This window comes from Zootoca vivipara, chromosome Z1 (genome assembly GCF_965207765.1).
Source record: "Zootoca vivipara chromosome Z1, rZooViv2.hap1.1, whole genome shotgun sequence".
NCBI classification, from domain to species: domain Eukaryota; kingdom Metazoa; phylum Chordata; class Lepidosauria; order Squamata; family Lacertidae; genus Zootoca; species Zootoca vivipara.
Genome location: NC_142583.1, coordinates 36,629,823 through 36,655,589, shown reverse-complemented (window position 1 = coordinate 36,655,589; position 25,767 = coordinate 36,629,823). Strand labels below are relative to the sequence as shown.

General features: G+C 44.4%; 2 protein-coding genes across 3 annotated transcripts in view; one reads left to right on the top strand and one right to left on the bottom strand.

Annotated features, from left to right (window-relative positions):
* Nucleotides 1-16,149, bottom strand: part of SH3D19 (SH3 domain containing 19) — a 71,794-nt gene extending 55,645 nt beyond the window's left edge. The window contains exon 1 of one of the 2 annotated variants that reach the window (XM_035114007.3): nucleotides 15,433-16,149. In XM_035114007.3, coding sequence (XP_034969898.1) covers nucleotides 15,433-15,523 — 91 coding nt within the window. In that variant the 5' untranslated portion in view covers nucleotides 15,524-16,149. The remainder of the gene's footprint in view (nucleotides 1-15,432) is intronic. The other variant, XM_035114009.3, reaches the window with a different exon arrangement.
* Nucleotides 16,150-20,477: 4,328 nt separating this feature from the next.
* On the top strand, nucleotides 20,478-23,671 carry LOC148687339 (uncharacterized). The gene has a single exon (XM_088661091.1). It carries the CDS (start codon nucleotides 20,581-20,583, stop codon nucleotides 21,331-21,333), a length of 753 nt encoding a protein of 250 aa, XP_088517217.1. The 5' UTR covers nucleotides 20,478-20,580; the 3' UTR covers nucleotides 21,334-23,671.
* The last annotated feature ends 2,096 nt before the right edge of the window (nucleotides 23,672-25,767 follow it).

Below are 25,767 nucleotides of genomic sequence, written 5' to 3'. Positions count from 1 at the left end.
AGGGCATCTTGTGGTCTGGTCAGCCCAGGACCTTCATACACACTGCCCAGGCTTGCACCCTGTGGAGGCACTGGCGCTACTAACCCAGCGTTTTCACTTCACCCCTGGAGGCTTACTCCATTGTCTCTCAAGACAGAGGTGTGCCCACAACAACAACGTGAATCACATATGTATGTGCATGTGCAGCCAACTGAAATAATTTTCTCTCTCTGAGTGTGGTATATCACAGGGTGACTCATGTATGAAGCAGGACTATATGGTCACAGTTCCTGAAATAGTTAAAACACACCAAGGTATCTTTGAACAACCAAACAATAGTCATTTGCAGATACAGTATTTGATTGCAATACGGTAATATGCCCATGTGAACTGGATATATAATTCTGCACCGGTTCATAAAAATAAAGTAAAACTTTGGCACTTAAAAGGCGACATTAGATTTTAATTTAATAAGCATCTATGCTGAATGTTTTCAGGTTACTGAACTTAATTGCTGGAGCATTTTCCCTCACAAGGGAGCAGAACTGTGCATGGAAAGCTCTCCCCCCCCCCTCTTGCAGCACTTCTGACAGCCTTTTGTGTGGCCACAAGAGGGCAGCTCATAGCAAATCTGAGAAACCTCAGGGACTGATTTCTATAAGGCCCATCATCTGAGTGCAGACCCAGTGTGTTGGAGAATGAATGAAGGAAGCCCTGTCTGGCCCCAGGTGTGACCAGCCTCTCACAGGCTACTCTCTTTAAATGCTGCTTTGCAGCAGCATCCATTAGTGGAACCACCATGCCACCTTCAACTTTGCAAACAGTTTCTTGTTGGCATTTTTCACATCAATGGAGGTGATACACCACCACAATAATAATAATAATAATAATAATAATAATAATAATAATAATAATAATAATTTCTCAATGGTATGCAAACATTCTTCAGGATTTTCTATCAGGCATGTGCCAATCTTAGCAGTACGCCAGTAAGTTCTGGCAGAGCATATCACATGTTATCTTTCCATTCCTAGCAAATGATTATAGTATGTGTTGTACATTGTTGAAGACAACACCTGCATGGAAGCTGCTTCTGATCTTCTTGCTTCAATTCTCTCCTGGTTCGAAGAGACAGCGGTGCAGGGAAGGGTGGGAAGCACCCGGTCCTTCACTTGCCTGGCCTGCCTTTTCCTCCTCTTCCACCAGCTCTGAAGCTTCCCCTGCCTCTGATTCCTGCCTCTTGGCTTATACAGGCCCCCACAGATCACTGCCCTCATCTCCTGAGTCAAACTCCATCCCCCCTTCTCCTGGTGCACACTTGTCAGTGTCCTGCCAGCCCCTGACACATACTGCTTACACCTGTCATGCCTCATCTACCTGTTACAGGAGCCTTGATAAGGGAACAGCTGCCAGAAGTGCTGTGAGGGGGGGGGGGTTTCTGGACTTTTGAGTCTACGTCAGGGGTCAGCAAACATTTTTAGCAGGGAGCCGGTCCACTGTCCCTCAGACCTTGTGGGGGAGCCAGACTATATTTTGAAAAAAAAGATATGAATGAATTCCTATGCCCCACAAATAACCCAGAGATGCATTTTAAATAAAATGACACATTCTACTCATTTAAAAACATGCTGATACCCGGACTGTCCACAGGCCGGATTTAGAAAGTGATTGGGCCGGATCCAGCCCCCAGGCCTTAGTTTGCCTACCCATGGTCTAGGAGGTATTTAAAATGGGTGGGTTGCTGGCTACTGCTGTAATTAGTTTTAAGACAGCTTTGGAAATTAAACAGCCTGTTGGTAAGCTTTATGCTCACTTAATTTTCTTTGACATGTTTTAAATTAATTGTCAAACCGATAGTGCTCTACCAATATTCTAAAGTTTATTAAGTAGTAAGTTATTATTGTACTTATACTGTTATTTTTTGTACACCTCTTTGAGTACTTTTTTTAAAAAATGGAGCATATAAACAATGACTACGCAGTTAATAAAAGACGAAATACTCTCCCTGTGCAAATTGATGGGGCTGGTGCCAACCTACAAAGCAGATCCCAGTAGTTCTGTTATTGTATGTTAACATTCAGTTCATAAAACTCCAAGGCCAGCTCACAACAAAGTCCATTTTGTTGTTGACATTGGGCTGGATCCAGAAAACCTGGAGCAGAAGGAAGTTCGGCATTTATTTCCAGTATCTTATTAAAATAATTAATCTTACTTTCTGTAAAGAAATTACTGAATACCATATATACTTAGTTTGGCTTGTAACATGCTGCTTAAAGCTGCAATCCAATGCACACTTACTTGGGATCTAAATACGATTTTCTACAAGAAAACATGCATAAGGTTGTTCTGTACAAGTATGATCCATTGTTTCCCTAATTGGTCCAGTGATGAGAACTGTAAAGCAGGTGGGGAAAGCTAAGTTTGCAGCCCCCTTGAAACTCATTTTTGGCAGGTTGGTTGATACTACTCCTGAACAGTGCAAGATGAGACAGTGGAAAATTGTCCAAAAGGATGGAAGAAGTTTGTAGGAGAAGTTTGGGCTGTAGCTCAGTGGTAGTGCAACAGCTCTGCGTGCAGAAGGTCCCAGCTTCAATCACTGGCATGTCCAGGAAGGACCGGGAGAGATTATTGTCTGAAATTCTGGAAAGTTATCATAGGCTGAGCCAGACAAACCAGTGATCTGGCTCAGCACAACAGCTTTCTATGTCTCTATATTGCTGTTCATGCACGGTTCCTCTACTGTGATGTTGGTCAGTTACTCCTTCCACCAGTAGTTACCAGTACACCATCTTACATTGCATTTGACCTTCCAAGGAGGCTTTTCAGGTGGGGCAGGGCTTCAGTGGGGAGAAGTAGATGGGATAGCATGTTGTTCTCTAGATCTGGCCCATGGTTTAAAGTACATTGTATCCTTTTGGAAATTTCTGTTCTGAGCAATCCTATGCAAGTTTACTCATAAATGAATCCCATTTAGTCTCCAACGAGTACTGTAAGTATGTGTTGTGGTGTCTCTTTAAAGTTGCATGCTGCAACCTAGGAGTGATTGCTTAATTTACATACTTACAGAAAAGGAACTTGGACACCAGTTATTTCTGTTTGGTTATGGAAGTGGACAAGCCTACATATAACAAACTGCAAGATGGTGCAATTATGAGAAATAAATAATAAGAGATTATACACAACATTAACTGGAACAAACTGCATCCTAATTGTATAGCTCATCTACACATTTTGGTCTTACGGTGATTAGTATGTAACAACACTTTCATTTTAAAAACTTAATGTGGAGGAGAGGGAAACTGTAAGTTTCTGTATACTGCAAGAGCAAAACTGTACTAGAAAGCTGTGTACCAGCAGGGGTTTTGCAAAATCTTAACCTGAACAGTGGGCAGGATTAGTTAATTTGCAACCCTTGATAAAGCCTGCCCTGAAGGGAACATTATAGCATACTTCCCTAATGCTTCTGATACCATGCTGTGTACACTGTACTTTAACCAGGCTTTGCCATAACATGTTTGCAAACTCTCTCTCTCCCCTCCCCCTATAGGAAACAGTATACCCTATAGGACAGTGGCTTTAATCAGTTATCACATGAAAACAGTTCCTTTTTCAGGAGACAACTAAGAACATACCCTGCTAAAACTGGACAAAGGTTACATTTTGGCACTGTGTGAACAGATCTTCATAAGGCTGATTTTGGAGACCAGATCTACTTCTTCCAAACGCCCAGCTCATGCAAGCCCAGGGCACATCCCTCACTCATCTTCCTTCGCTGCAAGCAAGGATTAGTTCAGCCCACCCGTATCTGAAGAAGTGTGCATGCACACGAAAGCTCATACCAAAATAAAAAACTTAGTTGGTCTTTAAGGTGCTACTGAAGGAATTTTTTTTTATTTTACTTCGATCCAGACCAACACGGCTACCTACCTGTATTCAGTCCACCCAGTGAAGAAACAAGATGTTGCAGGGAAGCAGACAGCAGCACAACATATATAATAATAATAATTTATTATTTATACCCCGCCCATCTGGCTGGGTTTCCCCAGTCACTCTGGACGGCTTCCAACTGAATATTAAAAACAATACAGCATCGAACATCAAAAACTTTCCTAAACAGTTGTCTTTTAAAAGTAAAATAGTTGCTTATTCCCTTGACATCTGCTGGGAGGGCGTTCCACAGGGAGGGTGCCACTACCGAGAAGGCCCTCTGTCTGGTTCCCTGTAACCCCATTTCTCGCAATGAGGGAACCGCCAGAAGGCCCTCGGTGCTGGATCTCAGTGTCCGGGCAGAACAATGGGGGGGGGAGACGCTCCTTCAGGTATACAGGACTGAGGCCGTTTAGGGCTTTAAAGGTCAGTACCAACACTTTGAATTGTGCTTGGAAACGTACTGGGAGCCAGTGCAGATCTCTCAGAAGAAAGTTTCAAGAAAGTATTGCCTTCCACACTTTCCGATTCCTGCCTTAAACTAACAAGGACTGTGTTTCCACAGACGCAGGGCTATATAAACAATTGGTATTTTGACGCAGCAGAAGTGTCTGTTGACAAAGGAGGCAGGGAGAGAAAAGACTTGCAGGGAAGGGGGAGCTACAGAGGTAGAGGAAATTGAGCAAAAATTCCCCTTGCCTCGTCTGTTAGTGGATGGATGGCTCTGCTGCTGCAACAGTGCTGTGAGGACCAATTAGATCCCACCCATATGGCACTGGCCCTATGAGGGCAGCATGACCCCATCTTTCCCCCCTTAAAGGTCACCAAATGCATCTTCTCTTACGTAGCCCCTTAATACCTGGATGGACCACTATCAGGGATTGGGTTACTCTGCTGAAAAATGCAGCACAGTCAGGGAGAGACAGCATCATAGTTAATAGTGCAGACAGCACTCTAAATCCAGGGTGGGGAAACTTCAGGCTTAGCATTTAATTACATAGTGGTTGTAAGGTATGAAAATTTTGCCACACGTATGATATTGTGCTATTATTGGCGGCAGGGAATTGGGATTTGGAGACAGAGAGGATAGGGTGCCTATGTTCACCAGGTGAGTTTATAGCACAACCATGACTTGGAGTGGGGGACTTCATGGTTCCACAGTGATACATTTCCACTGAGAAGTACGCAAGTCCCATTGAATATTGCCTAAGAGTAGACAGCTGACTGCCTGCATAAGAATATAAGAAGAGCTTTGCTGTATCAGACCAAAGGCACATTATTTCAGCTTCCTGTTCTCAAAATGTACAACCAGATTTACATGGAAAGCCCAAAACCATGGGCAACAGCATCATTCCTACTTATGCTCCCCTGCAACTGGTATTCAGAGGTATACTGCCTCCAATATTGACTTGCAGCCATTGGCAGCATTATTCTCCACGAATTTCTCTAAACCCCTTTTAAAGCCATCCATGTTTGTGCCCATCGCTATACCACGTGGCAGCAAATCCCACAGCTTAACTACCCGACGTTCCTTTTGTCTGTCCTATATTCAAGTTTCATTAGACGAGACCATGCATAATAACCAACATCCCTCCTCTATTCCAGACTAAAAAGCCCAAAATGTTGTACAGTAAATTTTCATCATAGGGGAGCTGCTCCAGTTCCAAGGTCTCAGACCTCAGATCTTTCCAAAGTTTGCTACCTTAAATGTTTTTGCTGGACCTGGACTGTCCATAAGCAGGACTTGTGCTAGAGTTACATCACTGAGCTATAGTACCTCACAGGTTTCCAATTAAGCTAAATCACTTACACTCCTGCACTCTATTACAACAGTTATTTGAATATTGGGTGATGGGGAGGAAGGGAGTTAAGATGCAATTTTAAGTGAGTCTGCAAAATGTTCACAATTAACTTTAGTTTCCTCTTAATAAATTCTACAATACGGTGAAGGAGAATAAAAGGATAGGTTTCGAACAATTATTAGCACGATGCACCAACTGCTGTTTCCCCTCAAATTACGGTAATAAGAACGAAGTAGCATAGAGCTGTGGATTACAAACTGCTCATTATCTCAGAACTGCTGAAAATGTTCTACCAAACATATAAAAAGCAAGGAAACTATCCAACACTGACCTTTAGCATAGCTTATATCTTTGAATTTGACTCCTTAATTAAATGAATGGTGACAGCTCACTCTAACAAGGCCCATTGTTTACTAATTATTTTGCCTCCAAGAAGCTGGCAACCTACCCATCAGGAAACCAAAGAAAAGTATGGCATTCCTTTAAAAGTCCCAAACAGGCATTCCGTGGGCCTCCTCCACAGAATATCTAAACATCTGCTTCAGTATGGCTGCTGACCAACAGTGTTATTTACCATGACAAAATGGGCAATGGTATTATGTAGCTACATTAGTTGGCATTCCTTTGTGATGAGTACAATGGAAAGTACCACCCACACCAGGCATCTTGCGAATTAGTCCACAGTCACTATGGTCCATTTCTCACATAATAGTAAACCATAGTTTACTAGGGGTGGGAAAGCTGATGATCCTTACTTCAGCATTACATCCAAGCCACAGACTATGGTTTGTTTTGCTCCAGTGAACGAGAATAAGCAAGCCAAGGATCAACTATTGTGGTTTTTGGAGAGTGAAACAAACCGCAAACTGTAGTTTGGACATTATGCTAAGCCAAGGGTTGTTGCTTGCTTGTTCTCAGTGTAAGCAGGGAGGAGAAAAGTGGACAAGATCAGTATATTTGCAGTAAAATATTGATTATGGTTTACTTTATGTGTGAAAGAGGCCAATAATGGAAGCAGTAAAGTAGGGGTCAGCAAACTTTTTCAGCAGGGGGCCGGTCCACTGTCCCTCAGACCTTGTGGGGGGGCCGGACTATATTTTGAAAAAAAAAATACAGTGGTACCTCGCTAGACAAACGCCTCACGGCACAAAAAAATCGCAAGACGAAAATGTTTTGCAATTTTTTTGGCAGACTCACAAGACGAAGTTTTCTATGGCCGTGCCATAGAAAACTTCGCAAGACGAAGCAGGGCGCCGCGAGGAGGAGAAAGTCAGACAGAGAGCCTGCCCACCTTGCGCTTCCACCGCCGCCATCACCCAGAGCCCACCTACCTTGTGCTTCTGCCGCTGCCATGGCCCGGAGCCTGCCTGCCTCGCGCTTCCGCCGCTGCCATGGCCCGGAGCCCGCCGCCTCGCGCTTCTGCCGCCGTCATCGCCCGGCTTCCGCAGCAGCCGGGTCCCCCCTCACTCACCTTAAGTCTGCCTGCCTGCGCGCGAACGGGCTGTCTGTCTGGTTGGGCGCGAGGCTCCGGCTGCTGGGGAAGGAGGGAGGGAGCCTCTCCCTTGCTCTCCTCCTGCTTCCCCTGAAAAACATCCGGCCCATTAGGAACGCATGAATTAAATTTCAGTGCATTCCTATGGGAAACCGCGCTTCGCAAGACGAAATGATCACAACACGGAACGACTCGTGGAACGAATTAATTTCGTCTTGCGAGGTACCACTGTATGAGCAAATTCCTATGCCCCACAAATAACCCAGAGATACATTTTAAATAAAAGGACACATTCTACTCATGTAAAAACATGCTGATTCCAGGACCATCTGAGGGCTGGATTTAGAAGGCAATTGGGCCGCATCTGGCCCCCGGGCCTTAGTTTGGGACCCCTGCAGTAAAGCTACAATATTGCCAAGAGGGGGGAAAACTAGGAAAGTGTTCTGTTAACAGCTTTTCTTTTTTCAGTCTATGTTACAATGCCATAGGCTATACTTAACAAGCATGCAAATTCAAAACAAAAACAAACCTGCTGTTACATCTGTTCAAATGCTACAATAGTCTGCCATATTTCTAGAGGATTAAGTTGTGAAGTGAATAATGTAACACCTGTCTGTTTTTTCCAGCAATCAGTAATGGAACTCCCTGAAGACAACCACACAAATGCCTTAATTTTTTACTTTTCAGAACCACTGACTTACTATTGTAAAAAAAGCTCAACAACTCTGATCTCTCCCCCTAAAAAAAGCTCAACAACTTTGGCGAAGCCTCCCCCCAGAAAGCTCAACAACTCTGGTCAATCCAATGGGTAGATATCTCACTGCCAGTTTATTTATAGTGGGAGTAGATCACAGTCTCTTGGGCGTTGGACACCCCTACACTAGACTATGAAAGAAACATTAGAAACTTGCACCTAACACACCAACTTACCAGTTTTCAACTGAATTTACGGTAATGTGAATTGTAAAGTCCTATATAAAACACTGAACTTGATCTTTCTGACCACAAGAGAACTTCAGAAATGTAAACATACTTTTTAAAATATTTCAGAAAAACAGAGAAAGAGAGAGAGGTATGCAAACTTAGATACTGAAATAACCATTGCAGACTTCTTTCTGCAGGGAGAAATAAAGAAGTCTACTAAAAATGTTGGGATCTTTTGAAAAAGCTGCTGCACAAGTCCACAATGCACAGTTATTTTAACAGCCTTTCATTCATTATGCTTTTGCTGCGAGGGATCCTTAATCTCCCACCTATCTCAAATGAACATGCATTAACAAGGAAGGTTCGCACACTTAAAGGGTTTATTAAAAGCAGGCAATCTGAGGCTTTGAAATAAACTATTTAACAAGACTTCTCCTGAAGTGGCATGGAACTTGCTCTGTTGAGCTGCTAACTGGCAACCAAACCCATGGAGCAGGCAGAAAGGGGAGAGAAATCCACCCTGTATTTTTAACCAGGGAGCACCTCATAATTTACTTTCTTGAAACCACCTGTCAAGAAGCAGGTGATGATGGAGCAGGTGATATGGGAGGGGGGCGCTGGAAAAGAAACACCAAGTTTATGCAGTATTACACACAATGGCAGCAACTTCAACTTGCATGTTGAAAAAGGCCAACGTATCACCTCATAGTATAAAACACACAGTGCTTTTCAAGAAAAGCAGTTCACGCGCATTTAGCTGATTGTCGTAAGTAATGCACCTCTAAGTGATGTACCAAAGGTTGAACCAGCTCAGAAACTAGAAAAATTCCAAATCTAATACACATGGTGATCAGGCTTAAAATGCACAACTGCATGCTCACTCCTATCAGCCTCTTCCATATCATGCATGAACCTCCCCAAACTGTTTTTAAATATAACAAGGGGCTACAGTGGAATAGACATCAGGCATTCAGCCAAATGCACGAGGGCACAAACAGTGCAATTGGCATGGTTCCATACACAATGGGTCCGTACTCAAGGTTCCAGATTGCAACGAAGGTTCTAAGCACATTCAGCTAAACATGCTTAGGAGTCCCTTCCAGTTCTAGCAGGGAAGGCCAAGGTTGGAACTAAGAACACTTGCAGTATTTACATGTTTGGCTGAATGCCTGTCCAAGGGTCAGAGATCCCAGTTGAAAGAAAGCCCGGGTTAGTGTTAGATTACAGCCAACACCTTCACAAGACCCGATGGCTTGCTTCAGAAGGGGAAGATGAATTAATTCTACATGAGCTTTTATATCCAGGGGTGCAGCATGCGGGGGAGCCACAGTGGCGGTTGCCTTGGGTGCAAAATTCTTAGGGGTGCAAAATTTCAACACCCAGTGCTGCTGCAATACAGCTGTGCACTTCCGTCTCTAGGCTCCATTGAAAATGGCTTATTCATGCAAACTAGGAAATGACCTCTCCAGACAACGGAACAACTCTTTTCTTATCTCTGCAGCTGTGATCTCCTGGGTGATGTAGACACTGTTAGGCAATAGAATGCAACCCACGCTATGCCACTGTTTATATCTCCTTTATTCATATTGCAGCATCTGTTTGTGAATATACGTCAATAAACCATGTTCTCAATACTCCATGCTATCTCTTCAGCATTAAAATACTTGTTGTGGACAGAAGCAAGAGCGTTCTAATGTAAATTATTGGAGTGCGCATGTGGAGTGAACAAGACTTTATCTGGAGCACGGTCATACTCCTCATAGTCCAACACTTTCCAAAAGGGCAACCTGACAACTCATTTGACTCTGCCCAGATAAACAAGATACTTTTCATTATATATAGGAGAGGCCAACTTTGATTTGCGTTTATTTTCTTTTTAAAAAGATAGCTTTCTCCTAGTTAATAAGTTTTTAACCTTTTTTTTTAAAAAAAGAATATTTCATTTTTCAGCATGATTTTTTTTTTATTTTAACAGATGCTTGAAAAATGCAACTTTTATGGTTCCATTTGCGCCCTGGTACAAATGTCAGCAGACAAGTGCTTTTCTGTAAAATAAAAACAGACTTTATGCTTAGTGATGTTGGTTCATTTCCAAGGACAAGCTGCAAACAGATAACAGCAAAAGAGCCTCTGTTACCATCCTTAATTTATTCCAACAGTGCTTGGTCTGCAGCCAGTTGACTTCAATGGATTCTTCCTACTGACTTCCTTGGATTCTGGAGCAGACTCACAAGTATAATTCTTTTAGCTTAGATGCAGCCAGGTATTCAGTACGTATGTATAATCACTGCTACCCAAGAGTGAATCATGAAATCAAAGAGCTGAAAGGGATCAAAGGCACACATCATCTAACCCTCTGCCTAAAAGGAAGGTTATCTACCAAGCAACTCCTCACAAATCAACCCATACAATCTGGATCACATAAATGTTAAGAGGAAGGACCATGTGCCATGCAGAAAGGTAGTTACAAAGCAGCAAAGAAGGTGGGGTGCATCATGTATTCTGCAACTCTCTGATCCTATCTTTTTTTAATTACTGCTGCAGAACAAATCCAAATAGCTCAGTCACATGCTGGAGGTGAAGATGTAACAACAACAACAACAACAACACACTGCACACAGGCACAAAGTCTCTAATCATTGTCTGACTTGTCATCAGCCATATCCCAAGCAGAAGCAAAATCCGCCCCAAATAAATTATTTGGCAAAATACCTTGCCCTATTCCTTGGTAGAAGAAGGTTCTGGTGCTCCAGAGAAGAGCTGCCATCTTTTTTTGGCCAGTGGGCACTTGATGAAGTGATAAAGGCTCTAGTCACAAAATAGCTGCCATGGATTGTGGCGTAAAACAAAAAGGCGGCCATAAAAGGAGGCAGAACCACAAAATGGCATGGGTTTGTCCCCCAGTAGCCCCCATCAATTAGAAACAGGGAGGCATCAACAATGGCCCCTGCCATATTTACTCACAGAAGGAAAGTCTTTGCACCTTCCCTCTGTTCAGAAAAAATGGAGGGTGGGTGTCCAATCCTGGCATCCAACGCAAGGTAGGCATGTCTAAGGAGGGGTTGTTCAAACAGGAACCTCAGGAAGAGTTACAGTCTTTTGTGTATATTTGAGAAGATATTCACTTTTGCGGGCACCACAGAAGCTACTACCAGGCACATCAGCTCCTCAACCCCTGCTCTGGAGGAACTGTGGGTGTTGGGAATGGGACTCAAAATCATTATTATATTCAGCTCTGGTTTGTTACAAATGGGCATCTTGCAATCTTCCATTCCTGGTGGTTGTAGAAAGTTCATTTATCATTTGCAGGGGCGTAGGAAGATAGGGGCGGTGGGGGCGGGCCCAGAACGCGCCCTTGCAGCTGCCCACCCCGCCCCCAAAACGCGTGCTGCGCCCCACCCCATAACGCACACCATGTCCCTGAGGGCAGCGCACCTGCTCTCCGCCCCCGGTGGTGGAGCATGAAGCTCTGCCGCTGATCATTTGGAAACATAATTCAAGCAAACCCTAAGTGAGACAACTTGCCATAGGTTGGTTTAATTATCTATATGAGTTCTCAGACTTGAACGTTATTAGGTTCTTTTCACTGCCAAATGGTTCAAATAAACCTTTGTAAACAATTGTTTTTATAACTATATCCGATTTCCAGTCTGGTTCTTTACATGCAATTTTATCATTTGTGATTTTGCTCCATTATTTGGATTATGCTAGAGAAACTAAGAGTTCTGTAAATCTTCACAAGCATATAGCCCAGTGTGCAAAGGACTGTAGGCATTTTCAATGAACGCATTAATTAATTCAATGGAATGTTTGGAACGCATTAAATTTGTAAGTAGAGGTACCACTGTATAAGAAATATGACCCGGCATATAAGACGACCCCCTACTTTTGAGAAGATTTTCCTGGGTTAAAAAGTAGTCTTATACACAGGAATATACGTATATCTAGAATTCAGGATTCTTCTTAGAATAATACACCACCAAGTAGCTTAAAACATAGAGCAAATTTGCTTTTCAAAATTGTATTCTATTCCAACTCTGATTTCACTTCAGCCAACTTACCATCACCTGTGCAATTTCTGTGATTATATTTTGACTGGTGAGTTAATTTCTCTGATATAATCTTGTTTTGCTGTCCAAGACTCAGCTAGCATTTTAGAAATCAAGTTAGAACAAGTTTGATGTGGGAGCTAAGATAAAATAATGCTGCTATGAACTGAATGTTGCTTTAGAGGAAATTGGACACAAATTATAAGCACACATTTTGCCAGTTTTCTAGCCCTTACAAAACTGAACAACAGAAAGGTGACTGATGAGTTTATAAAGAATAACTTTTTAAAAATAACAGCCTTAGAACAGCAGCATAATGTAAACAGGGGGTTTATAAGCACAGCAAGTGCCTGTTTTGCAACATTCATAGACACCACAAGGCCAGAGCTAAATCCAGGACATTAAACAAACGACAACAGATGCATCCATCAACACATTTAACTTCACAATCCTAAGAATGTTTACTCATAAATAAATACCAGGCCAAAAGGATTTACTCCTTAGTAAGTATGCTTAGGACTACAACCATTTAGGCAACAATTCTGCACACATTCAAGCAGTTATGATCATGCTGAGGAAATTTTCTGTGGAAACGCAGCCTGGAACATCTGCACAAACAGCATGGGGCAGCTTTACATGAGGCATGAGGAACGTTTTTCCAGCTTGAGAGCCACATTTCCTCACAATCTTCAGGAGGCCACATATCAGCGGTGGACAGGGCCAGAGGGAAGACTGAGACAGCAATGAACATGACCCTTAAAGTAGGCCATACAAAAAGCCAGAGGTTTACACACATTCACAATCCATCTAGGCAAGGAAGAGGCGGTATCACAGTCCAAGGACACATTCCAGCTAGATAAAATTACTGGGAAGGAACATGGAGCAAGTCCGGTGTGGGTTGTGGTCTGGGATAAGGGGGTGTGACCTGGGGAGCGGTCTGAAGAAAGTCCTTAGGATCTGGAAGAGCAGCCTCGAGAACTGCCTTAGGCCTGAGTTTTCCCAGTCATGCATTACACATAGTTCTGTTTTAATGCATAGCAGTTACTCATGGCCTGCTTCCTTGCCAGTTGACTCTTCACTTACTACTGATAGTGGCATGAGTCACTGACCACCTGATACTTACAGGTAGCTCCTGGATTGTACCTTTTTCTAGCACAGATTCTTGACTTTGTTTCCTCAAGGCATGCCACTAATAACCCAGAGAATGGTCTGGATGGAACAAGATTCCACAGCTGAAAGTAAACTGTATGCGTAGAAGGCTTATTAATTAAAACTGTTTGCTGAAGTTGCATTTGCCCTTCTACAACACAGAGCCCAAGGTGGCTCCAGCAAAATGCTCCAAATGCGGCTGTTTAATTACCGGTAGGCAACAAGAGCATAAAATAGATTCTGCCTGTGATCCACCATAAACACAAAGGATCCCAAGTCAGTCTTCTAGCCAGTGAATGGACAGAGGGGTCTCCTTCTCCCTCCCTCCCTCCCTCTCTCTCTCTCTCTCTCTGTGTGTGTGTGCGTGTGTGTGTAAAAATCTGACAATCTCTTTACAAGTCTGCAATCTATAGCATGAATTTCTGCAACTATGCTGCTCCAGCTTAATAAGAATCCACAGCTGTATAACTATCAGTGAAGGTTTCTTAAATACCTCTGAGGGTATCAGACAGGGAAGTTCCCTGCCAAAGAGGTGAGGAAAGAAAATACAGTAACACCTTTCGGGTATGGAATAGTCTACCACTGTTCAAACACAGAAACTACTGATAATTCTGGGAAGTCAGCAAAGCTAGCAGTCCAAAGTCAACAGAGTGCAAACCTTGAAGTATGCCAAATTGCAAAGTAGATGACCCTTCAGTGTTCCCTCTCCTTTTATGTGTGGCTTGGCTCAGGCATGCAGTTACATAGAAAGCTTACACAAATACACCAATGGCGTATCTAGCTCATTACTCTCAGAGTCTATACCAAGTGGCGGTGGCTCTGCAGGGTTTGAGACAGGGGAGATTCCTAGCCCAACCTGCATCCCAGGAACTAAACCAGAAATTCTCTGCATGCAAAACATGTCCTATATCACTAAGTGTTCTCCTGCTAAGATTAGGAGGAATACCTATTTCACATAAGAGCCACATTCTGGTCTTAAAACAGAGAAATAGTTAAGGACAAAAATATTTGGTGAAAAACTTAGCAATGTTGACTAGAGATACATTGGATGTGCCATAAATGTTCAGAATTCTAAAGAACTAAAGGGAAAGTTCAAGTGTACAGTAGACTACACCAACCAGGAAGAAAAAATGTACAGTATTGGAATATGATCCTTTCACTGAACCATGAGTTACCATGAATTACATCTGACTCACCATGAGATAAGATATGTTGTTCCAGAACGTTCTTCCATGAAGACCTAACAACGTCCTCCCCCCCTTTAACAGCCAACTGGGAGGGATATTCCCTGACCCAGACATCATAACCCTCTGTTGCTTGCAACACCACAGTCAAAACACTTATACTGAGCCCATCCACAAGACTTCTGCCTATCTATTACAGCAGCCTTTCCCCAAATGGAGCCTCCAGATATTTTGGACTACAACTCCCATTACGCCAGACCATTCTGCTTGAAGCTGATGTCTGTCTAAAACATCTGGAGGGCACCACAGGGAAGGCAGTAATTTCAAACCAATCCCTAGATCAAACCGCTGCATGCAGTGAGAAATGGGGTGGGGGGAACCCCAAATATATTCCAGACAGTGCGCCTGCACTCCTTTCTGACAGAGTCCAAACTGTATGCTGCTGGGGCACAGCTAAGGTGCAACGTAATAGCCCATGTCTTGACTGGATTTGAGGGCCAGGCCCACATGACCACAAGTGTGTTCTGATCTCTGCACTGCACGTCCACAGATGTCAAGGAGTTTAAATGCACATTCAGAAACAGGAGGGCAGACTCAGAAAGGATGCTTGATCCTATCACCAGAGACACCTTGACTGTCCCCCAACCCCTTGCCATGTCACATTGCAATCCCTTCAGTTTCCAGAGAGAGACTTAAGCATGTGGAGATGCTGTCGGGAAAGGCAACCAGAGACAATCCGAACCCCTAAAAACGTGCATCGAAGTAAACTCTGCAGCTCGTTGGATTGCGTGAACCTGACTCCTGAAGGCGTTGAATTCTTCCCCCACCCCTCCAGCACATGCCTCTCTTCCCCACTTCGGACCCCTGCCCCGGGATTCGCCTCCCGGGCTCCCTCGGCGCAACCTTCCCTGCCCTCTCGCGCCTACCTGTTGCTGGGTTCAAGCTGGGTCTCCTGTGCCTCCTGCCGAGCTCTTTCAGCTCCTCCTCTTCTTCTTCCAGCCTCCAGGCTTCAGCCATCGACGACAGGGAGAAAGAGGACGACCCCTTTCTTAGGCATCCGTCTGCTCCTCCATGGCGTGGCTTGGAGCTGCCCTTTCGCCTGCACCTGCCTCTCCCGCCGCCCGCCGCCTGGAGAGGCAAAGCGTCCTTCCTGCGCGGCCGCCGCCGCCGCCGCCGCTTCTTGCTTTTCCTCTTCCTCGAAAGTTTCAAGCGCGTTCGCGGGGAGGCTGCGAAGGCCTCTCTCTCTTTCTGGTCTCGGCTAGGGAATTGCAAGAGCTGGGAGAGCGCTGGCCAAGAGAGGCTCTCCCAGCTGTGGCCGGGAGAGAAAGAGAAAGGCAGAGGGAAGCAGAAGAAGGTGGCGTTTTCCTGGCCATTCACAACATTCCGGTATCAACAGGAAACTGGGCTGCTGCCTGACACTAAAACAAAAGGCGAAGAGGGGGAGGTACCTGGAGCAGCGAGCAGCAATCAGAGCGGCGGAATGCGAGGGGAGAGCGGCCTCGTGGCTGAGGTGGGCAGGGAGGGAAAGAGGCAACAACGAGAGGTGGTCTCTGAAGCGCATCCCCACCACCCCACCCCAGTTAATGGTATAATCTGGGACCCCCTCTTCCCCCCTCTCGCTCTTCTGGATTCTGGCAATGCGCGCTCCCCAAAGGCATTTCAGAAAGCTCCTCCCAACGCAAAAACAACAGCACTCCTTAGCAGTGATTGAATCGCTTGAAGAAATAAAACAGGGCCTTGCCATCGTGAATGGCTCCTGTCCTGAGAGGCTCTTAGTCTTAGGGAAGGGCCCTTGCTCAGTCAGGCCCTCGCAGAACCAGGCAGAGGCCCGGGCCAGGCAGATAATGTGCTCGCCCCCGGGGGGGGGATCACTGAAGTCTTATAAATAAGTAAGTATATAAATAATTTTCACAAAAGTTATGCTGACAATTTTATTTCAAGACCATATCAGCCGGCTAGGAAGGGGTGCGATTACTGTGTTACTTTTTTCACTTTACTGATTGTGAATATGCTGACCCAGTGACCAACCAGATGCCCAAGGGAAGCCCACAAGCAGGAATTTACCTGTTTTGGAATCATGGCATCATATCAACACCTGTGCTGTTTACATTTAACCAAAAGCCACCTCTGCCAACACGTCAATGCTCAATAACCCTCAGTTATTGTTTTTAAGGAGGTTACAGAAGGGTATGATTTGGCTATAATGTGGTTAAGCCTGGCATAATAGGCTTCTGGATTTCATGGCATGGTCTCCTAGCTCTCTTCACATGTTTCAAGTGTTGTGCCCTGGATTTGCTACCCAAGAGATGTTAACCAGAACCCTCCAAAGTTAATTAACATAGTTTCCCATAAGAAGCACCAGTGGCATCCTGCTTGCCACCATGTTAGTACAACCCATTGATGTCCCCACAAAGGTGCACCACTCCAGCCTCAGGATCTTTTGGAATGCGAAGATATGTGTAACACTGCAAGAAAAACCGGAATGTAATTCTTAAACTGCAAAGCACAGAACCTAGAAATACTGGTGGTGCCCTAGAGGCTTTGTGCCCTAGAGGGTTCTTTGTGCCATCACGCCAGTTCTAGCTTATTCCAACAACATATAGTTCCTTCCAATGAGGCTTCTTATCCCTTTTACCACTTATTCTCCAGTATCCAGAGCAGGGAGAGGCAGACTTCAGGCTTGTGGAATTTGCTTTTTGTTTTATTAGACCCTGAAGAGCTGCCAACTACAGCCAGGTTTGAAAAAAACATGCACTTAGAATTAAAAAGCATGGTGGCTTCTGAGTGCAGAGATTGATATATACCGGTATATATATATATTCAAGTACCTGAACTGAACTGAGCTCACTGTCCATTCACAGAAAAACCAGCTCCTTGTTACACCAAACTGTCTTTATTAGGTGGTGGGATACTTATTTTGTTGTTGCTATTGTTAAATATTTGGGAGTCAGAAAAACTTGCCAAACTACTTTCACTCACCCAGAAAACTACCAGTAGACCAATTCTCTGCCTACCCCTGATCTACAGTATGGCAGACGCCATTCAAAGCAGGAGAGGTGGCTGTCATGAGCTCATTAACACTGTGAAGTTCTACCAGTGGTAAATGAGTAAGCAAAGCCCAGCAGCCGACACAATATCTGCAAGGAAGATAAAGGAATAAGCAGCCCATGGTTAACATGGTATGGGTATTTGTGGCTGTATTGGTCCCAGTGAACAGTAAATACAAATTAAGTAGACTGATACATTTTCCCTGGGATAATGTGGATGAGATTACAGTCCTCATGAACTGAGGAAAAACACTTACGGTATATTAGGTGTTAAGTGTTAATAAAACGGAAATGTTTAAGGAGCCACTGTTTCTTTGCAAAGGAGGAAGATAGGGAGAGAACCAGAAGAGGTGGAGACCCTATAACTTTTCTCCCAGCAGAGGAGCAACTGTGACAGCAGAGATGCCTTCTGAACCAAAGTAAGATACCTTTCAGTGTAGGTGCCAAGTAGTTGTACAATTTTTTTGCAAGGGAGCAGGATGGGGACAGGGGCGTAGCCAGGATCAAAACTAGGGGGGGGGGCCAAGCCATGGTCGTTCAGGGGCGGGGCCAAGGCATGGAAGGGGAGGGGCCATGAAGTGGGCGGGGCTAAAGGGCCAGCGGGCCTGATGACATCGTGGCGGTGGCAGCAGCGGCCACCTTGTGCTTCTGGGGCTGGTAGCGTTGGCGGCTACCCTGCTTGGCTGGAGAGGACGGGAGGGTCGGGCAGGCGAGAGGGGGTGGCAGGGCGGGCGAGGGCGAGGCAAGACACGGCCGCAGCCACGACGGCTCCGAGGCGTTGCTGCATATCAGCATAATATTTCAACCATGGTTCAATCCCCACCTTAGGAAAAAAATCCTGCATTGCAGGGGGTTGGACTAGATGACCCTTGTGGTCCCTTCCGACTACAATTCTATGATTCTATTGATATATTACCATAGCATATGCATCATTCTGCTTTCTTGAATTGTCCTACTCCTAGGCATAGCATCCAACTCCTAGAGGCCTAGGTGCCCCCCCCAATTACTGGTAAATACCGTATTTGAAAGAGTCATCCCCCCCATGTTGATGGGCTTTCTATGTGGGGCTTATCTGCCCCCCCCCCGTATTTTATTAAGGATGGAAGAGGGAGGGAAGGAAGGAAGAAATAGAGAGAGGGATAACTCATATTTGTGGGTGCCTCTGGGTGACGCTGTGATGCTGGAACTCTGCATGTACAGGAGCCTTGTAAGCAGCTTTCTCTCTGCTTGATTTACAGCAGGCACGTCCAACAGGTAGATTGTGATCTACCAGTAGATCACTGGATGTCTGTGGTAGATCACTGGTAGGTCACTGGCACCCCTAAAAAAAGCTCACCCAAAATTTTCCTCCTCCCTCAAAAAAGTTGAACTATGACCTGAAGCCCTAAACAAAAATGGGCCTCCCTCCCTCCTAAAAGAAGCTCAACAGGTTTGACCTAAACCCCCCAAAACAGGGCTTCCCTTCCTTTAAAAAAAACTCAACAGCTTTGACCTGAACCCCCCAAAAGGGGGTAGATCACCCCCAGTTTTAAACTCTGAGTAGATCAGAGTCTCTTGGGAGGTGGCCACCCCTGATTTACAGTATACAGTTGCAGGAGGAGGGGCAGACTGGAACACCAATGCTTTTTATAAACATCACTGTGTCTGTCAAAGCTACAGCCTCCCCCCTTTCTTATTCACTTCTTTTTAGCCTTGCAGAGCCACCTTAGTCAAATTGAATCCTCTGAGTCTGCACCCTCATTAAATCGCCAATAGAACTCTTAATGCTCCTGAATGCTCATTAACAACTCCCACTTAAGAACAATAGGGTGAAATGGTCAGCTATCGAATCTTGCCTGGGGATATATGCTCCATTGTCTTAACTGCTTAACTACTGGTAGCCACTTTGCTTTATTTATTTGATGTGTTTTTGTTACTGCTGTGTCCCCTCCCCCCCCAGCAAGCGGAGACTTAGCTGCTCTTGCTAAAGCAAAGCCCTTTCCACTTCAGTTTTTGGAGGGGAAAAGTGCTGGTTATGGTCTATAAAATACATTAATTTTTTTGCTTCTAGGGGGGGGCAGCTGCCCCCCCCGCCCCCCCTGCCTACGCCCATGGATGGGGAGAAAACCAGAGCAACTTGGCAATGTCTCCATTACCTCATTGGCCATATCCTTGTAACCTCCTGGCAGCTCCACCAAGTCTAGTAGGCAGCAGGTGCCACTGGGTGAAGACAGTATTTTTGAGAGGGTGACAAGTTGCATTTCATGTTGCTACAGTCTGGCGTTCCTGATCTTTGTAAGAGGCTCATCAAAAAATGAATTTTTGATAACTGTAGCATTTTCTGAGATATTCTCCAGAGCCATTCAGTGATAACAAGAAGTTACCAGGAAATGCAAACAGAAGCTTCTATTTCATTTTTCTATACATCCACATATCTTGCTTCCATTAGCATTTGTCTTGGCAAAGTGAGCTTTACTGTTGCGGGTACCTGCACACACCTACAAGATGACATACTGTATAAAGAAAATCAGAAAAGGCTCAGGAAACACAGCAAAATAAATCCCAGTCTCACCACTTGCTCCACAACTAGCACAGAAGCTGCCAACACCCAGAGACTCATAGATTTGCAAAACAAATTTGTAGAAGTTTAGTCTACATTCCTAAGATAAAACTAAAGAACGCAATGATTCTAACACCCATAAAAATTCCAAGAGCTTGTGATTACCGAAGCAGTAAGGTTTTGTTTACTTTGGTTTTCATTTAGTAGAGTTAAAAGATTCAGAAGGCCATAATGACGTTCACTTAATTACGTAGCATGCAGATATGTCTCTTGTTCTTCTTGGAAGTAGTTACAGGCCAAGGCAGCCAAAAGTTCACTGGGAATGCAGTTTGCAGGGTGGATAGCATTTTCTCGTGCAAGGTGGCCGCTTCCTTGGTGTCCAAGCGCAGGCTGTGGATCTCGTTGGCTTCCCGCAGCTCGCACTCCAAGCGGTCCAGTGGGAGGTGGTCCTCAAGCATGAAGAGGATTCCCACGAATTGCAAGCTCAGATGTGCTCCTTGAAGGAAGAGCATGACTTGCTGCAGGAGGGGAAAGCTGTGGAGGCCAATGAGGAGATCCACAGCCTGCGCTTGGACGCCGAGGAAACTGCCGCCTTGCACGAGAACGAGGTGGCCAGGCTGCAGGAGGAGATCTGCTTGCTGAAAGCCGAGCTGGAGAGTGTGCAGAGGGACCAGGATGAGTACGACATGGAGGTCACAGCCCTGCGGGCCGAGATCAAGATGAAGCGGCCGGGCATCGGGGACAGCCAGTCTGCCCCCAAGGTGCTGGTGGTGTTACACTTTGACGACCGTCTCTCCTGCGCCTCCGAAGAGGTGGCCAGGCTCCAAGCAGGGTTGCTGGAAGACGAGAGATTTGCCTGTGCACAGCAGACCGAGATCTTCACGAAGGAGATTCAGAGACTCCAAGGTGCGGTGGAGATCCCCAATGTCAAAATAAACGAGTTGGAGGAGGAAGATGAGGAGGAGGAAGATGAAGAAGAGGACAACGAGGTGGAAGTCAGGAACTCGGACACTTCGGACAACGAAAAAGAGCCGGATGAAGAGAAGCTAATGTGTTTGCTGGCCAGGCTGGAACAAATCCGGGAGGTGGCCCTCAAGCATAAAGGGGATTCCCACGAATTGCAAGCAGGGTTGCTGGAAGACGAGAGATTTGCCTGTGCACAGCAGACCAAGATCTTCACGGAGATTCAGAGACTCCAAGGTGAGGTGGAGACCCCCAATGTCGAAATAAATGAGTTGTAGGAGGAAGATGATGAGGAGGATGAAGAAGAGGACGACGAGGTGGAGGTCAGGAACTTGGACACTTCAGATGACGAAAAAGAGCCGGACGAAGAGAAGCTGATGCATTTGCTGGCCAAGCTGGAACAAATTCAAACACAATTCTAACACAATTCTAATGCCAGAGATTGTCAATCATAAAAGCCATAGAAATCTCAAAAGTGACACAAAAGAACTGATCGCAGAGATTGTCAAAGTTGCTCTTTCCCATTTATAATTGTCACGGAACCTTATGCTTCAGCCTTCATAGACTATTTTCTTTGTCTGGACCCGTAGCAGTAATGCAAATAAATTCTATTTATGTTATTACAGGACTTAGCTAAGACAGAGAGTTAAAACAGAATTTGTTTATTCTGGTTTTGATCCTTTGACCAACCTTTACGCTTAAGAATTTCTACTACGCAGTACTTCAGATAGGAATTGTTAGTTCAGGTGTCTCTTAAAGCTACAACGGTTTTCAAATGCAGAAAACAAGAGAAAAGAATAATAAAATAAAGACCCGAATAAAAAGGGAACACTGGAAAGGGATGAATATAAAAACCACAAGGAGTGGTTTGCTGACTGCATGGTCACAGCTGTTGTTTGTAGAGCAGGGGCTACCAATTCTAGTGCTACTGTAGGAAAGTAGATGAGCCAGCCCAAAGAGGGCAGGCAATTCCATGGGAGAAACTGGCACAGAGTTGGAAGTGGCTGCTACTCAGCAAAGACATTACTGAGCTAGATGGACCAGTTGTCTGACTCCATATATGGCAGCTTCCTATGTTGCTTGAGGTACAGGTGGCCTCAGTGGTGCTGGTGCAGAGTGCCTTCCATCAGTTTCTGCTAGTGACCCAGCTGTGCCCCTGTCTGGACAGCCTAATTTCTGTTGCCTATGCTCTAGAAACCTCTAGGTTTAGATTACTACATGTTAAATGTGGGGGGCTGCCCCTGAAGACTGTTCGGAAACTTCAGCAGGTTCAGAATTCAGCAGCCAGGTTGCTTATCAGGGCAAGATGGTTTGAGGATATAACACCAGTCCTGGCCTAACTGCAGTGGCTGCCAATTAGTATCTTGGCTCAATTCAGAATGCTGGTTTTTAGCTATAAAGCCTTAAATGGCTCAGGACCGCAATACCTCAAGGGCAGCCTCTCCCTATATGAACTGGCCCGGCCCATGCAATCATAATCTGAGGCCTTCTTGTGCCTCCTCCACAAGAGGTCTGGATGGTGGCAACATGAGAATGGGTCTTTTCTATGGTGGCTTCCCATTTGTGGAATGCTCTCTCCAGGGAGGCTTGCCTGGCGCCTTCACTGCATATCTTTAGGTGCCAGGCAAACATGTTTCTCTTCTCCCAGGCCTTTGTCTAATTCATCTATAGCCTTTGAAACTGGGGGGAACGTTATGTTTTCGTTTGTTATTATGGTATATATGTATTTATTTTTAATTGTACACCGCCCTGTGATCCTTGGAGGAAGGGCTGTACAGAACTTTAATAAATAATAGTAATAATGATAATAATGATAGTAATGATGTATGTCTTCTTATATTGCTAATGTAGATTACTGTGTGCTGAATGGCTTTGTAGCAGCTCTCTCTTCCTCTGAGAAAGGGCATCCAGCATCCATTGACTGGACTTTTTGATGGTTCTTGCAATCACCTGAACAAGGAAAATGCACAAAGCTGTGGTCTGAGAAGTATAAATAGTTACTTTGCTGATTCGTTGTTCTACTAAGACTTACTCTTTTGAGCTTCCTTTGTCGATACAGTAGTGGCACTTTACGTAACCGTATAAGCAGTCGCACCTCAAACTTTTAATTGGAAATTAGTAAAATAAGGATTCTACTTCTGTTTGAGAGAGCTAGCAAACATAATAGCACTTCTACAAGCTGACCTAGAGTTCTGAAAATGTCTCTTTAGCAGTGATGGCAGGAAGAGTTGAGCTGCCACCCTTTAAGAATTGCTTACGTAGCCTAAATATTAAATCAATTTCTGGCTCCAAGGCAGCCTAAAGCTAGAATTAATGTATCAAAATGTGGAAGGGAAATCCCTGTACACAAAGGAACAAAAGGTTAATGGATTAAGAAAGTAGAAAAGCCAAGAAATAAGAGGGGCCTTTCCATTATGGAAAATGTTACTTATGAATGTGACAATAATATTGATACTATTATGATATTACTTGATTAAACACAAGGCTTTGTCCAGAAGAATGGTTGGTTCAGCAGATTAACTAATATGAATAACTTCTGGTTCCGTGAGGGCAAGCACTGATGGTTTAATTTTTGTTTGGATTCAGTGGGTTCACTGAGCCTGTTGGCTCTTTTTTATTTATTTAATAAAAACAAACAAACTTGACAATGACATATCCATAGTCTTCAGCCTTTTCTTGTCTCCTCCATCATCTGGATTCCTGTGTATTATGACAAGTTACAGATTTGCGAAACACCACAATAAGGCTTTGAAGCGGGCCTTGAGATGGGGGTTTGATGTGTTAGGAAAATTAGAACTATTTCATATGATACATTTCCTACATGGATTCGTTTCCATTCAGAAGCAGCATACACTCTGAGCAGCATAAGTACGGAGAGACCTTAATTCAGGCTTCCTCAACCTCGGCCCTCCAGATGTTTTTGGCCTACAACTCCCATGATCCCTAGCTAGTAGGACCAGTGGTCAGGGATGCTGGGAATTGTAGTCTCAAAACATCTGGAGGGCCAAGGTTGAGGAACCCTGCCTTAATTCAATGATAGAGTGCATGTTTTGCATACAGGTTCAGTTCCTGGTAGGGCTGTCTGAAACCCTGGAGAACTGATGCCAATCAGTGTAGATTGGACTTCAACTCATTCTCCCTGAGCACTGGCCATGCTGACTGGGGTGGATGGAAGTTGGTGTCCAACAACATCTGGGAGGAGGCACAGTTTCCCCATCAATGGAACAGACACTCCTGAGCTAGACAGACCAAGAATTTATGGGTTTCATATATGATCATATAACATCATGATTTCAATAACTGGAAGAAAGTCTGGGTTGGTGCAAGGTGCCCAAGTAATGATGCGTGCCACTTTTTAAATTTATACAAAACAAAAAGTAGTGTACAAATAAGCACCGGGGAGTAACTCTCCTATATATTGCGACAAGAAGAGCTAGAACAACGTTTATATACAAACTATTTGTATTAAACATACAAATTTGTTTGTTTCAGTCAAAGTTTAGGCCTTAAGACCTGACATGATAATTTCGAAAGATGGCTTAATAGGAATGCTCGTACAGTTCTTACAAGTGGAAAGACCAATCTGGTATTTTAAAGCAACCCCCCCCCCCCATTTTGGAAAAGTTGTATATCAGTCTTCTCATTCTCAGTGATGCAACACGGATGCCTTTGCATTATTGCTTACAAATCCCAACTTTCTACATGAAGCTTTCTACATGCATAGCTGTGAGCTTCTGTGCATAACTTTCTACATGAAGCTTATGCACAGAAGCTCACAGCTAACGTCATCATAGCTGCCAAGTCTCCCGTATTCCCTGGGAAACCCCCGTTTTTCCAGCTGTTCCCAGCCGAAAAAACGGATTATTTTTGTTTTTCCTTGGTTTATTCTGGCGCGACGGCCATTTTGGAACTGGGCGGAGCATGCTCAGATGCGACTTTTGATGCTGCTCCGCCCAGTTCCAAAATGGCGGCAGCGCTACTTCCGGTCTGCTACTTCTGGTCCAGTCCCTTATTTATTAGGCCGGAACTTGGCAGGTATGAACGTCATCCACACCATACATTTAAAGCACTCTTACGCCACGTTGACAGTCGTGACTTTCCTCAAAGAATCATGGGAGTTGTAGTCTCTTAAGTGTGCCCACAAAGCTACAATTCCCAGCACCCTTAAGAAACTACCATTCCCATCATTCTTTGGAGGAAGCCACAACTTAAAATGTTATAGGAATGCTTTAAATATACATTGTGGGACTGGATCTATACTCATCAAAGAAGTGCTTCAATTTAAAGTATAAATTTAAACAGGGAAAACAGGTAGAGAAAAACAGGATTCCACGTTGCCATCTGATGGCACAATGTTATATCTATCACACATGAAACTCATATAAATCACTTTTTCTTTACCAGTCTAGCAGAGTCCTGGGTGTGACCTTAAGTGTTTACACCAGGCACTTCCTATGTGATGCATGCTATAATGTGCCAGCAATACTGTTATCACAAATCTGGCACCTGCACTGGCAATATGCAGAAACAGTAGAAGATTTCAGTCTACCAGAACATGCAAGGTTACTGACTTTAAGGTATCATCCTTGAGCAAAGGAACTCCAAAGGGAAATTCTGGCATGAAACTGCTAACTCACAACATAACAAAAAGTGTTTTTTATTTTGAACTGAAGAGAGACTGTGCCTTCTTGTTCCACTACAGGGGTTAATAC

Bases quoted from the DNA above. Each gene is read 5' to 3' on its own strand.
- LOC148687339 (XM_088661091.1), top strand. From the start codon at position 20,581: ATGTGCTCCTTGAAGGAAGAGCATGACTTGCTGCAGGAGGGGAAAGCT.